Source organism: Chiloscyllium plagiosum, unplaced genomic scaffold (assembly GCF_037043375.1).
Source record: "Chiloscyllium plagiosum isolate Xiang-an unplaced genomic scaffold, Cpla_swu_hap1 HiC_scaffold_11, whole genome shotgun sequence".
Classification (NCBI taxonomy): Eukaryota; Metazoa; Chordata; class Chondrichthyes; order Orectolobiformes; family Hemiscylliidae; genus Chiloscyllium; species Chiloscyllium plagiosum.
In genome coordinates this window covers 55,018,870-55,034,473 of record NW_028270149.1, presented here as the reverse complement: position 1 = coordinate 55,034,473, position 15,604 = coordinate 55,018,870, and the positions used below count along the sequence as shown (strand labels likewise).

Here is a 15,604-nt window from a genome sequence, read left to right as displayed (position 1 = left end):
AGAAACTTGAAAATATCTAATCTGAGGTGACATTTCAGTGTAAATCTGAGGGAGTACTGAGGTGTGTGGTGTCCTGCCTTTGGGATGAGATGTTGAACAGAAATGCCGGACTAGACTTTCCAAGCCCCATGAAGGTGCTGCAGGGAAGGAGAGTGTAGGAATGCTTGGAAAATAAGGAGCCCTATAAGATGGTGCAGGCTGCAGAGCCAGTAATTACAGAAGCCGCCTCCTGGTAGATTGTTGAAACCGTCTGCTGGCAAGTGCAGGCTTGGGAAGTCTAGCCCCCTGCCTGCCTCTCAGCAGCCCTACCTGGGTGGCTAGGCAGGCAGAAATTCCCATGGTACTGTTTGCAGAAGTGCAGGGAATTCAGTGTCCCTTCTCACCTTTCATCACTGAACAACCTTTGGTGAAGTAGGCTATCTGGTTATTGTTGTCAGTGTAAATTGTCTGCTACATTTGCTTACCTTCCGTAAAAGCATTTCAATTTTTGTGAAGCACTTTGCATCACTGAGCATGTGAAAGGTGCTTTATAAACATGGCTCTTAAAATAAACAGTGACTACTAAAAGTAAAGATTAACACAACTATAAATGGTGTGAGAAATATCACTTTACCCCCTACTAACCACAACAATGTTGTCACTTTGATTCATTCAAAAGGCAGATTTGACTGTCCATCTGCCTGTACTTTTAATACCACTTGAGAGCTGAATGGGTTAAAATGTCATCTTGTTTAATTTTAACAAAACAGAAGCTGCCATTGTAGTACTTGTGTACCACTGGCCTTGACTACTTCAGTGTTCTTGCCTACTGATTCATGCTGAATCAGATGTAAACAAAAATTGCATCATACATTGTGTGATGTCAAACAGCATTATTTTGATGAATAATGTTAAATCATATAGTTCCTTTAATCCTTTTTTGCTTTAGAAATCGGACACATTATAACATCCCTGCAGGTCCATTCTGCTGCATGCATGAGTTTTCAGCAATTTTATCTAACAAACAGTCTGGATGGAATCTCTGTTGATACTGTGAATGTCAGAGGATCACTGGGAAACTGTAGTTTGAGCCTTTGATACCTTTAATAAATTGCTGACAATACAACTCCTTCTGGAACACCCCGACAGATCGATATTACAGAATTATTTTTTCCTCTTATGAAGTTCAATACTTTTATTAACTATTTCTGAATCTGTTATGACTGCAGACTACTTTTGGATAATGAATGATGGATGTTGTGCTTAATGAGGGTAAATGACCCATTACTAAAGGCAGTTACATTTGTGTTGAATTTTACTTTTGGTGCTTACTATTTATTTTAAGAGTTTGAATAGAGAGCACTATTTACATTGTAAAGCATTGCAAGATGCTTCACACCAACTGAAATATTTTTGTGGAATCTCAGCAAATGTTGCAGGCAGTTTTCATAAACAGAAATAAACAGGTGATCAAATTTCACAGATGTTGATTGAGTGATAAACAGTAACCTGAAGTTTTAACTTGACAGTCCATTTCACGGATTCCTGTTCGATGGTATTAATTTCACTGGTGTGCTTGGTTGGATGCACATTAATGTAGGTCCTTCATGCTATGCCAGTGTAACACTCTGCAGTTAAAGATTATTTTCCATTTCCTCCTTATGGTCAATCAATGAAGTCAGAGTGGTCTTTCAGGGCAATGACATCAAAGTGTAAATAGTTATGCTCTAAAATATTTTAACTTAACAATAGTTTATCTTGTCTATTAAAACAAGAGAAAAAAATAAATGTGAACAAAGTACATTATTGTTTCTTAATCATTCAGTGCTAAATATCTGCATTGCTTGGTAAATAATAAAGAAGGTGATCCTATTTACTGTCTGATCTCCCTTTCTGGAATAGTGTAGGACTCTATAGAGTGAAAGCATTACGGTCTGGTTTATTTGCAGCTGCAATTAAAATAAATGGTCTATAACTAACATGGCCTACGATAATCAGTGCAATTCTCCTCCCTCTAGAAGTGTGGGAAGGTGGCAGGAAGGGCAAGTAATCAGGTAGGTTGGCACTCAAGGTATATTGACTGCCTTCACCACCTCCCCATTTAAGTTCAAGAAGGGAGTGTCCTTGTTTGACCTTCCCAGTCACCCACCAATCACAACTCCTTAATTGCACAATTAATGACTATAATCAAGGCCTCATCACAACACCAGTCTATTAACTGCCCTCCTTGCAGACGAGAAAAGTTGCTGTCTTTCCAACTGGGAAAACAGCCTGCCTGCTGGAATTTGGAGCTGGAAGCCTCCTTGTGCCCTAATCTGAGGAAATTAGAGACACGTGCCTTTCTTTGCCTCTGACTTCTCTGGGTCTGGTATCCTCTCCCTGCAAACCCCACTACAATACCCAACCCACCCCCGCCAAAAATCAGTTTCCTTTTCCCTGACACAAGTCCTTGTGTCAGCTGTTCAACCTTCTCCACACCGCTGATGCAATAGTGGATGCTGCCCTCTAATTACCTAGCAGCTTCATGTGGGACTGAATTGGTTGAGTAGTCCCTGGTCAACAGTTAAATACCTGGTTGGCACTTGATGCAATGGACTTAGCCTTAAAGACACCCTGCTCTATACTTAGCTTGAAAAATTAAAAAATCCAGCAAACTAATTTGATGGATTATTGTTTGATGTTTTAAGAATCGAACAATGTTCCTGCCTTCATTTACTGTCCAGTGATATGTGTGCCTTGATTGATGAGGACAAGGTTGAGCTTGGCTTTTAGACCTCTGCCATCATCCTCCCACCATTCACTGTCAAAAGCTATTGAATAATGGCCACTCATTTGAGGCATAAGACAATGTAAGATATCTGTTGTACACTTACATCGTTGACTTAATTTTACCAGGAGAGGACGAGTGCAAAAGTTCTTCTCTAAATATTGGAGAGAAATTGTTTTTAAGTGATAAAAATGTGAAGAGCTGGAGAAACTCAGCAAGTCTGGCAGCATCTGTGGAGAAAAAGCAAAGTTAATGTTTCAAGTTTAGTGACCTTTCTTCAAAACTGTTTTTGCTTTAGTTTTGGATTTCCAGCATTCATAGTTCTTTATTGTTTTAAGTAGCGCTATTTTTACAGAATAAAAGGTATCTTCCAATTTTGGCGAAAGGGAGGTGCTATAGAGATGGTCCAATAGAATCCAGTTGGTAAGCTGTCACTGCACAGGAGTGCAGAACTGTCCAAGAAAATATCATCCGTACCATCTAGACTTGAAACAAAGCTGTTGGAGTGCACACAGTGACCTGGGGAAGTCTGAGTACATCAGTACCCTACTCAACCTTCGCTGAAGAAAGAAACAGCAGAAGATTGAGGATACAAGTTAGGAAGCTATGTTGCAGTTATACAGACATTGGTGAGGCTGCACTTGGAGTATTGTATTCAGTTTTGGTCACCTTATTATAAGAAGGATGTTATTAAACTGGAAAGAGTGCAGAGGAAATTTATAAGGATGTTGCCAACACTCAGTGGTCTGGGTTATAGGGAGAGGTTGGACAAGCTAGGACTTTTTTTCTTCAGAGCATAGGAGACTGAGGGGGTACCTTAGAGATATAAGGTCATGAGAGGTGTAGTTAGGGTGAATGCACTAAGTCTTTTTCCCAGAGTTGGAGAATTGAGAACTAGATAGCATCAGTTTAAGGTTAGAGGGGAAAGAATAAAAGGGAACCTGAGGGGCAATATTTTTTACACAGGGTGGTAGGCATATGGAATAAGCTGCCAGCGGGTACATGAACAACATTCAAAAGCCATTTAAACAAACACATGGAAAGGAAAGGATTAGAAGGATATAGGCCAAATGCAGGGAAATGGGGTTAGCGTGGACGGACACTTTGGTCAGCCTGGGCTAGTTTGTGCCAAAAGGCCTGTCTCTGTGCTGTAGGATTCTATGAGAAGGAGGATATTCATGAATCCATGAATTGAACACTTGCAAAGTATTCAACTTTGTGCTGTGCGCATATTCTTACAGCCAAACTGCAAACTCTTCCATACATTCTGAAGCTTGATTGAAAGTGATTTTAACACTTAAGATGAATTGATGGTGCCATTATTTCAGGGTTTCTAATTACAGGCCAGCTCTTAATCCATAGTTCCACGGTTACCTGTACCTCCAATGAACCACTACTTCGACGTCGGAATAAAATACTGTAGATGCTGGAAATCTGAAGTTAAAAAATGCTGGAATACTCAACAAATCAAACAGCACCTGTAAAGGGAAACAGTTTACGTTTCAAGTCGATGGCTAACCCCATTTGGACGCAGACTCTGGGTGCATTATTGTGAGAGTCAGAAATGATCAGCAATTAATATTGGGAAGGAAAGTAGTATTGAATGATTTAATGAGACTGGAAGTTCCCCAGGACTCGATCTACATTCAGAGTATTTAAGGTGTGGCTGTAAAGATAGCGGATACATTAACGATCATGCTTCAGTATATTATAGATTCTGGAATGGTGGCTGCAGACTAAAAAGTTGAAAACATAACTCCACTATTTTAGAAAGTAGAATGAGAGAAAATTGAGAAATACAGCCCTGTTATCTTGATATCTGTCATAGAGAAAATGAGATCTATTATGAAGAATTGAACGCTTAAAAGATCTGATTGGACAGAGCCAACATGGATTAATGAAAATGAAATCATGTTTGTCAGCCTGTTAAAAGTTTTGAGAGGATGTTACTAGCATAATAAATAAAAGGACCCTGTGAATATGGTGCACTTGGAATCTCAGTTTTTTATAAGATTCCACATAGAAGGTTGGTAAATATAATTCGAGCATATCAGATGCAGGAAAATATATATGTATATTTTGAGATTTAGCTAATAGGAAGAAAAAAACGAATGGGAATAAATGAGTTGTTGTATTTTTCGTCAATGGTACAGGTTAGCAGGCTGTGACCAATGGGGGGAATCACTTGGGGCCCAACTTACAGAAAGCCAGGTGGGAATGTAATTTGTAAGGACGCAAGAAGCTTCGAGGGGATTTGTAACAAGCTGGGTGAGTGGAAAGAATATAGAATATAAATGGGTAAGTGTGAGGTAAATTGCTTTGGTAGGAGGAACTGAGGTGCAGACTATTTTGTAAATAATGAGAGATTGGAAACAGTTGACTTTCAAAGGGACATGTACATCCTCCTTCATATGTCAATGAAAACTGGCATGTACTGTAGATGCAACAACAGATTAGGAAGGCAAATAGTATGTTAACCATAATTAAAAGAGGATTTGAGGTAAAGGATGTCTTTGAAGTCTAAAACTTTGAGATTGCACCTGAAATATTGTGTATACGTTTAGACCCTTTACCTAAGGATATTCTTCGCACAGAGGGAGTGCAGCAAAGTTCACCAGGCTAATTCCCAAAACGGTGGGACTAATCTATGAGGAGAAATTGAGGATAATGGATCAAAATTCTCCTGGAATTTAGAAGAATGTAAACTGATCTCATTGAAATATAATTTTTAAAGTACCATGTATGGTGGATGTCAAAACGATATATCTCTGGCTCAGTGTTTAGAATCAGGGTTGCAGTCCCATGAGAGAGTGCAAGCCATTTATCACTGAGATCAGGAGGATTTCCTTCAATCAGAACGTAGTGTCTTTGGAAGCCTTAACCTAAGGGCTGCACAAATTCACTCATTGAGTAGTTTTAAAACCAAGTTTGAAAGATTGCTCTGTATAAACAAGATCAAGAAATGAAGGATATGTGGCAAAAAATGGCATTAAGATAGATGGTCAGCCGTGTTCTATAAAGGCAAAGCAGGCTCAAGGGGCTGAATGGTCTGCTCCTTCTTTGTTCCCAAATATGATTGAATGAGTTTTACCTGTTATTCATGCTCTCTGGAAAAAACTTGGAGTAACAATACCCCTTTTGAGTGGATTTCAGTTATTAATGTGCAATGACTGACGTTGTATGTGATTCTCATTATTCTAGTTAACTGATCCCTATGGTGCAAGTTGTTTTTGCCTTTCAGTGTTACTTATTTCCAAAATTTTTTTTTAAAGAACGGATGTTGGCCATATATCTTTCTGTGAATACCAGATAGTCTACAAGGTGCTCTAAGTGGCTAGTCTGAGCTTCTACAATAACTTTAAATAGAACTTTAATCCAGTTGAGCAACGACTCACCCACCATTCTGTGGCTCTTGTGCTTGGAATGAGGAATTGTCTTTGGTACAGAAAAAGATAGACTTGTATTTCCATATCACATTTCACAAATTCTGATCATCACAAAACACCTTGCAGCCAATAAAGTACTGTGCAAGTGTAGTTACTGTTGTAATGTAGGGACTTCCATTGAACTAGTGGCCATATTTACATTGCTAAAATAACTTGTGGATCTGCAATGTTAAGAGATTGCCTCATTTCCATTGTGGGATGCTTGTAGCTGAGAGTTTACATGTAACACACTATTTACAGCACTGGCCTAGTTGAGAACTGAATAAACTTCCCTCATATCAAGGCAGCTTTGGGAAGCCCTAGGTCTGAAATCAGGCAACAATTTTGGAAGTGGCTAGAAATAAATGATACCAACTTAATTACAAGATTTATATCTAAGAATAAATTGTTTCAAGGCAAAGATATTCTTGTCTACTCAGCAACACAGTAATTTGAGCATTTCAATCATTTCCTTTCTGTTCCTTGTAGATATGATGCTAGACTATTAACATGTTAGGCCCAATTTTTTAGAGTCTCTTCTATGTTTGAACATAATATTACAGATCAATCATTTATGCACATTTAATGTGTCTGATTTATATTGTAATAGGAGAGTTTCACATTTTAAATTTTTTTATTGAAATCTCTTCTCTTTAACAGTCATTTCAAGCATCAGAATACGTGCGAATGGAAGCAGTCCCCATGTTGATAAATAATGTGAAAATGGAATCTCCTACGTTGCTTAGTGATCTAAAAACAGATGCACCAGTGTTACTAAGCAACATTAAAATGGAACCACCAGAGGAATTACTTTCAAATGATGATAACCAGCCACAGACGGAACCTGTTGACTTGTCCTTAAACAAATCTAGGACCTCACCTGTAGCACCATTGGTTTCATCTTCACTTCCAACCATAACAACAATCTCTTCATGCTCTTCGAACTTTTCATCTGGTGGACCAGTCAATGTTACTTCAGCCATCCCAGCAGTATTATCACCAGGCTCTATCTTGGCCTCGTCTCAGGGGGTTGGAGGACAACAGATTCTGCATGTTATACACACTGTGCCATCAATCAATTTACCCAGCAAAATGGGAAACCTTCAGCACATACCCGTGGTTGTTCAGTCATTGCCTGTGGTCTACACAACTGTGCAGCCAGATGGTGTAACGTCATCAATCACTGTTCCTCTGATAGGAGATGATGGGAAAAGTGAAGGGGCAGGTAAGAAATACAATGTGAAGGTTTCTGCAACAAAATTATGCTCCATATCTTCTCTCTGATTGATCAAATAAATGTAGCAATTGATTTTCTTTTTCCATATGTAGGTATTTGATCTTGCTGTGATAGGAAATTCAGGTACAACTCTGCACTGGAAACTGGAACTTGAATTTGCTGCATACATTTAAGAGATTTTGGAAAATAATTAATTCAGTCTATGGGGCAGTCAATCCAGTTGTGGAAATGATTGACTTGCAATTGTTATTTTATTGTAGAATGCTCAGGGCAAAAACAGGAGAACTGTTAGTCATTATTTTTATTGCAGCAACTATTAGTTAAAGCAAAGATGTTGATGAGTTTACACTTTTGATTGGGTATTAAGACCATAAGACATAGGAGCGGAAGTAAGGCCATTCGGCCCATCGAGTCCACTCCGCCATTCAATCATGGCTGATGGGCAATTCAACTCCACTTACCCGCACCCTCCCCGTAGCCCTTAATTCCTTGTGACATCAAGAATTTATCAATTTCTGCCTTGAAGACATTTAGCGTCCCAGCCTCCACTGCACTCTGCGGCAATGAATTCCACAGGCCCACCACTCTCTGGCTGAAGAAATGTCTCCCATTTCTGTTCTGAATTTACCCCCTCTAATTCTAAGGCTGTGTCCACGGGTCCTAGTCTCCTCGCCTAATGGAAACAATTTCCTCGCGTCCACCCTCTCCAAGCCATGTATTATCTTGTAAGTTTCTATTAGACCTCCCCTTAATCTTCTAAACTCCAATGAATACAATCCCAGGATCCTCAGCCGTTCCTCATATGTTAGACCTACCATTCCAGGGATCATCTGTGTGAATCTCCGCTGGACACGCTCCAGTGCCAGTATGTACTTCCTGAGGTGTGGGGACCAAAACTGGACACAGTACTCCAAATGGGGCCTAACCAGAGCTTTATAAAGTCTCAGTAGCACAACAGTGCTTTTATATTCCAACCCTCTTGAGATAACTGACAACATTGCATTCGCTTTCTTAATCACGGACTCTACCTGCATGTTTACCTTTAGAGAATCCTCCACTAGCACTCCCAGATCCCTCTGTACTTTGGCTTTACGAATTTTCTCACCATTTAGAAAGTAATCCATGCTTCTATTCTTTTTTCCAAAGTGCAAGACCTCGCATTTGCTCACATTGAATTCCATCAGCCATTTCCTGGACCACTCCTCCAAACTGGTCTACATCCTTCTGCAGCCTCCCCACTTCCTCAGTACTACCTGCCTGTCCACCTAACTTTGTATCATTGGCAAACTTCGCTAGAATGCCCCCAGTCCCTTCATCCAGATCATTAATATATAATGTGAACAGCTGCGGCCCCAACACTGAACCCTGCGGGACACTGCTTGTCACCGGCTGCCATTCCGAAAAAGAACCTTTTATCCCATCTCTCTGCCTTCTGTCAGACAGCCAATCCTCAATCCATACCAGTAGCTCACCTCGAACACCATGGGCCCTCACCTTGCTCAGCAGCCTCCCGTGTGGCACCTTATCAAAGGCCTTTTGGAAGTCTAGGTAGACCACATCTACTGGGTTTCCCCGGTCTAACCTACTTGTCACCTCTTCAAAGAACTCCAACAGGTTTGTCAGGCATGACCTCCCCTTACTAAATCCATGTTGACTTGTTCTAATCCGACCCTGCTCTTCCAAGAATTTAGAAACCTCATCCTTAATGATGGATTCTAGAATTTTACCAACAACCGAGGTTAGGCTATTTGGCCTATAATTTTCCATCTTTGGCCTTGATCCTTTCTTGAACAAGGGGGTTACAACAGCGATCTTGCAATCATCTGGGACTTTCCCTGACTCCAGTGACTTTTGAAAGATCTCAACCAATGCCTCCGCTGTTTCCTCAGCTACCTCCCTCAGAACTCTAGGATGTAACCCATCAGGGCCAGGAGATTTATCAATTTTAAGACCTTTGAGCTTTTCTAGCACTTTCTCTTTTGTAATGGCAACCATACTCAACTCAGCCCCCTGACTCCCTTTATTCTGTGTAGTATGTTATGCCTCTCATTTAAACCTGACATCCAACTAAACCTTTTTGATGCACTTTGTGTTATGTCTCATGGTCTGTATGTCAGTATACCTTTAAGAGGCCTGCTCATGATATCGTCATTGCATGATAGCTTGAGACTTGAGAATACAAAGGCTCTTGTGATGCAGTGGTAGTATACGCAGCTTTGAGCCAGGAGGCCCAGGTTCAAATCCCACCTGTTCCAGAGATGGGTGATAACATCTTCAAACAGATTGATTAGAAAATAGTTTTTGTTTAAACAAAGGTTTCATACCCCATCTTACGCCAGATCACTTGAAGCATGACACTTTTCTGGAAATATGCTGCAATATTACCTCAAACACTGTGTAACTGAAAAATGTAATATTTGTACATAATAGTTACTTGTAATAAATGTCCCTTGTCCAGTTTATGTTGTGGCAGTAAGTATAAATGTCGTCCTACCAGATAAAATGGCTAGTTAATAAGCTCACTAATGAGTGGTAAGAGGCCTATTTGGAGCCATTTGCATGTATTAGCATGTCATTATTACCTAATCTTGCTTCATTAATTATAATTTCCTATTTTTGCACCTGCTGGATAGAAACTAAATATGACAATTCAGTGTGGTTAGCCGACGAGTCCAATTACCTACTTTCTCCACCAGACCTCCACCTTGGATAGTAGTCACAGCCATCACATGGTGCCTTTTTAGGAGTAACCTCTCACAATCCCTAACCACGGACATTAACACTGAGCATATGTCAGCTTCGTCACACCATGGTACATCTCCAACCCACTTACAGTAGAATCATGCCACTCAATGCTGCAGTTCAAGCCCACAAGCACCTATCATTACCACAAGCACCTTCCGAGCCACTTCAAACTACAACAAGCACCTACCTCTTATTTGGATCAGATCGCATTTCAGGATTTCTCACTTGCTGTCTTAGTACATAATCACTTTGAGTCTGCTTGGATGTTCACAGTACCTCTGCTTTCCGTGTCTTGCTTTTTGTGCCAGAGCTTAAAAGCTCCCAGTACTTCTGCCTTACCTTGTTGTTTAACAAAGACACTAGGCCAGGCAGCTTGCCATGGTTTTCAGCAGTGATCAGTCAAGGGGGTGGACATGTTGCTGTACAGGACTGTGCTACACCAGTCTCGCACTTCCAGCAGTTTACACAGCAAACACACAGCATATGCTTGAACCAAATTACCATGTCTCAAAGTCTCTGGGGAGTAGTCCTCCATCAAATCAAGGATGAGGCCTTCGGTCAGAGGCCCTTGGTACAGTAATTCATTATCCAATGACAGTGTCCAAGCCTCTGGACTATCAGTCGGCTGCTTGGGGTGGTCAGAGCCCTTCAGCCTTTCTTCTGTACCTTCAGTGTGCAGAGTGGGCTACAGTAAGTCCTGCATATCCAGTGTAACCAGTCATGGATTCCCAGTGATTCAGTCAGGGATCTACATACCAGTATCAGCCAGGAGTGTCCATTCATGTTACTCAGGGGGAGGGCCATGGTCAGTCCTCAGTCCTGGAGTTAGCTCAATGAATGTCAAGGGAAGCCATCAGGGGCCACTATTGTGGTAAGGAAGTTGGCAAGGTAAGATGTGAAGATTGGAGGCATCATGCTGGGATGCTGAGGAGACATCAGTTGTGAAGGGGAAACAGAGCAAATCAGGATGGGGGCAATAATGTATTGGAAGACATGGGTTACTGTAGAAAGTGGGGGCTGTGGTGTTTTTGACCATCATAATCACCCTGATTTCAGTGGGGATCGGGGGTGCACCATGGTTGGCATAATTAAGCTGAAGTGTACATTGGACATTGTGAGGAAAAGAAGAACTTCCTTAGACAGGCATCTAACATGGTTTGAGGCTAAGGATAGGTAACCTATGTAGCTTGGTTGCTAAACACCGGTGGGGCATTTATGAATGTGCACTTTGCATGACATTTCATTGCATTGAGCCCTGAGAAGCATTTCATTTGGATTTCTCTCCTAGTATATGCATAATGAAGGGTGACTGAGGGCTGGCAGAGCCTGACCTGGGACATGGCTAGGATTGATGTTGATGCCAGGAATCCTGGGAAGTGCTGGTAATGGTGTCTACGTCTGGCTTTGGCTAAAGGGAAGATGGGACAAGCGGAGTACTGTAGATGCACAGTGAATGACTAATAAACCGGTTTTAGAGAACGTATGAGAAATCTCATTAGAGTTCAGGAAGAGAAACCCTCATGAAACTTGCCAGCATTAGCACTTAGCCAATTTCTGATAAACATTTTACGCAAGATGATTGTATGGACTAAACCCTACTTTCAGATAACAATGTGTTAATTTGACTAAGTTTTTTTTAAGGTGATAATAGGTAAAACAGCAGTTGATAGAGGTTTTGTTATAATTTGTAGTTTGTCAGTTACTATGAAAGTTAATGTTTTAAGAAAATTTAACTTTTGGGCAGAAATAACTGTGCGGTACATTGTGCTGTTGGATACCCCTGACTTCCTCTGCTCACTTCCTCAAATCCACAGGCTTAAACTTCCTCTAAGGCTCTCTCCTATACTAACTCTGAACTTACCTCTTCCTTTTGTTTCTCTCTTCGTAAAGGTGTATGAGGAAGGAAAACTTGGCTATTCTCACTAAACACCTGACCACCCAACCTTCCTTCCTTAGCTCTTAGCTGATGTTTTCATCGTCCTCTCTCCTTCAGTCCTTTTTAAGTCTGTAACTGTCACTGCTTTCTACAGACAAACACTTGATTCCTCTGTCTTCGCAAATTCCTATTCTGTCTAAAGCTCTATTTCCTCTTCAAAATCCTTGAATATGTTGCTGCCTCTTAAATCTCAGCTAATCTTTTTCCTAAAGCTCTGTGTTTGAATCCCTCTAAATAGATGTCTATCCCCTGCTCAGTACTGAAAAGGTTCATATCCAAGTCACAAATATCATCATATGTAACTGTGACAAAGATAAACTACTCTTCAACAGGTCTGGCAGCATCTGTGGAGAGAAAGCAGAGTCAATGTTTTAAGTCCAGTAACCCTTCATCTAGCTAGAGATTGTAGCTAGAGAAAGGTGGTATATAGGCTGAAGCTGGAAATGTGTTGCTGGAAAAGCGCAGCAGGTCAGGCAGCATCCAGGGAACAGGAGAATCGACGTTTCGGGCATAAGGAATGAGGAAAGTGTGTCCAGCAGGCTAAGATAAAAGGTAGGGAGGAGGGACTTGGGGGAGGGGCGTCGGAAATGTGATAGGTGGAAAGAAGTCAAGGTGAGGGTGATAGGTCAGACTGGGGTGGGGGCGGAGAGGTCGGGAAGAAGATTGCAGGTTAGGAAGGCGGTGCTGAATTCGATGGATTTGACTGAGACAGGGTGGGGTGAGGGGAAAAGAGGAAACTGGTGAAATCCGAGTTCATCCCTTGTGGTTGGAGGGTTCCTAGGCGGAAGATGAGGCGTTCTTCCTCCAACCGTCATTTTGTTGTGGTCTGACGATGGAGGAGTCCAAAGACCTGCATATCCTTGGTGGAGTGGGAGGGGGAATTGAAATGTTGAGCCACAGGTTGGTTGGGTTGGTTGGTCCGGGTGTCCCAGAGGTGTTCTCTGAAACGCTCCGCAAGTAGCCGGCCTGTCTCCCCAATATAGAGGAGGCCACATCGGGTGCAGAGGATGCAATAGATGATGTGTGTGGAGGTGCAGGTGAATCTGTGGCGGATATGGAAGTTTCCTTTGGGGCCTTGGAGGGAGGTGAGGGGGGAGGTGTGGGCGCAAGTCTTGCACCTCCTGCGGTTGCAGGGGAAGGTGCCGGGAGTGGAGGTTGGGTTGGTGGGGGGAGTGGATCTGACGAGGGAGTCACGGAGGGAGTGGTGTTTACGGAATGCTGATAGGGGAGGGGAGGGAAATATATCCTTGGTGGTGGGGTCCGTTTGAAGGTAGCGGAAATGACGGCGGATGATGCGCTGTACATGGAGATTGGTGGGGTGGTAGGTGAGGACCAGTGGGGTTCTGTCCTGGTGGCGGTTGGAGGGGCGGGGCTCAAGGGCGGAGGAGCGGGAAGTGGAAGAGATGCGGTGGAGGGCATCGTCGACCACGTCGGGGGGGAAATTGCGGTCCTTGAAGAAGGAGGCCATCTGGGTTGTGCGTTTTTGGATATAGGCTGAAGGTTGGTGAGTGGTATGGAAGGAGGGAGAGGGGAAGGAGTAAATAATAGGTGGAGGTGAAGCTCTGGCAGAATGAACAGCAATTGAGCAGATAAAGGAGTGCATAATGGTGTAGTAGAGGGAAAATAAAGATTCTAATGTGGACTGTTAATGGGTGAAAATGTGATGAAAATAGCCCATATCATGACAAGGTCTGGGGCTGAGTAAAGGATATGGTTGGAGGTGTTCAGGCCCTAAGAATATTGAACTCCATATCGAGTCCTGAAGGTCTGCGGTGTTCCCAAGGAGAAAGTAAGAAGCTATTCTTCCAGCTTGCCCTGAGTCTCACTGGAGCACTGCAGTAAGCCAGTTGGCCAGGAATTATGATTGTGTGTTGAAGTGGTAAGGCACTGGAAACTCAAGGTCATTTTTATTAGCCATAATGGGTGGCACTCTGGCGCAGTGGTTAGCACTGCTGCCTCACAGTAATAGGGTCCCAGGTTCGAATCCAGCCTCGGGCGACTGTCTGTGTGAAGTTTGCACATTCTCCCTGCGTCAGTGTGGGTTTCCTCCAGGTGCTCTGGTTTCCTCCCACAGTCACAAAGATGTGCAGGCCAGGTAAATGGGCAATGTTAAATTGCCCATAGTGTTAGGTGCATTAGTCAGAGGGAGGTGTATCTGGGTGGGTTGCTCTTCGGAGGGTCGGTGTTGTCTTGTCAGGCCGAATGGCTTGTTTACGCACTGCAGGGAATCTAATCTAATTTTTACAGACAGATTATAGGTGTTCTGCAAAGCAATTGCCCAGTATGTGTTTTATCTTCCCAATGTAGACATTGTGAGCAGTGAATACAGTAGACTAGATTGAGTAAAGCTGCTTAAATAGCTGCTTCACCTGGAAGGTGTCTGGAACCTTGGACAGTGAGGGAGAAAGTAAACAGGAAGTTGTTACACCTTCTGTGATTTCATGGGAGGTGCTTTAAAGGTGTAGGAAGGCATTGGGAATGGATGAGGACCTCATTCCTTAGTTACTGACCCCGTCACTCTCTCTGGAAACTGTTTGAGACAGAATCAGACTGGTCATTACCTGGATGCCTTATTTAACCTTGAGCTTCCAGCCATTCATCTATATCATCTCTAAAACCAACCATACCCATTTCCACAATGTCATCAGACTATTTAGCTTACTTTCTGTAGAAGTCCTCATCCATTATTTCTTAACAGTTTGAACTTACACCTAAACAGGCTTCGATGCTTTGTAAACATGTTCATCAAAAACTTCAACCTAATTTATACCAAGATCCATTTACCCATCATCAACGAAAATTGAAGGGTGTAGATAAGATAGGAGTAGGGAGGTTGTTTCCACTGGTGGGAGAAACTAGAATTAAGGGCATAGCCTCAAAATAAGGGGGAACAGATTTTGGACCATATTGAGGAGGAACTTCTTCACCCAAAGATGTGTGCATCTGTGGAATTCCTGGCCCAGTGCAGCAGTTGAGGCTGCCTTGTAGAATGTTTTTAAGGCAAAGGTAGATTTTTGAACAGTAAAGCAATTAAGGGTTATGGTAAGCTGACAGGTAAATGCAGCTGCGTTTATGAAAAGATCAGCCATGACTATGGCTTGATGGACCAGATGGCCTGGTCCTGCTTCTATTTCTTACGTTCTCGTTCCTGTGCTTTCTAATCTATATTGTTTCCCAGTTAAGCACTGCCAAATCTCACCGAGGTATCTCCATGCCTTTGATTCTGTTTATGTATCTCTGATTTGAATCACTTTACTATTTGTGGTCATTCCTCCAGCTGTTGATGTCCTTACCTTTGGAATTCCCTCTGTAAAGCTGCCCACCTCCTACTGGTCTGTCTTCCTGAAGGCAATCCTGAAAACCTGCCTCTTTGAAACATTCGATCATTTGGAGCAATATCTCTTTCTTTGTTTGTGTTAAATTTTGTTATATAATTTACCGGATATTGTCCAGACTCAGGAGTTTTAGTTATGAAGGGAGATTGGGACTGGAGTTGTTTTTCTTGTGGTATGATT

General features: G+C 42.1%; 1 protein-coding gene across 8 annotated transcripts in view; it reads left to right on the top strand.

The window, feature by feature from the left end:
* Positions 1-15,604, top strand: part of LOC122557205 (Krueppel-like factor 8) — a 188,897-nt gene that overhangs the window by 117,670 nt on the left and 55,623 nt on the right. For all 8 annotated transcript variants that reach the window (XM_087992066.1, XM_087992067.1, XM_087992068.1 and 5 more), the window contains one exon: positions 6,832-7,396. In XM_087992066.1, the coding sequence (XP_087848192.1) occupies positions 6,832-7,396 (565 nt within the window). The remainder of the gene's footprint in view (positions 1-6,831; positions 7,397-15,604) is intronic.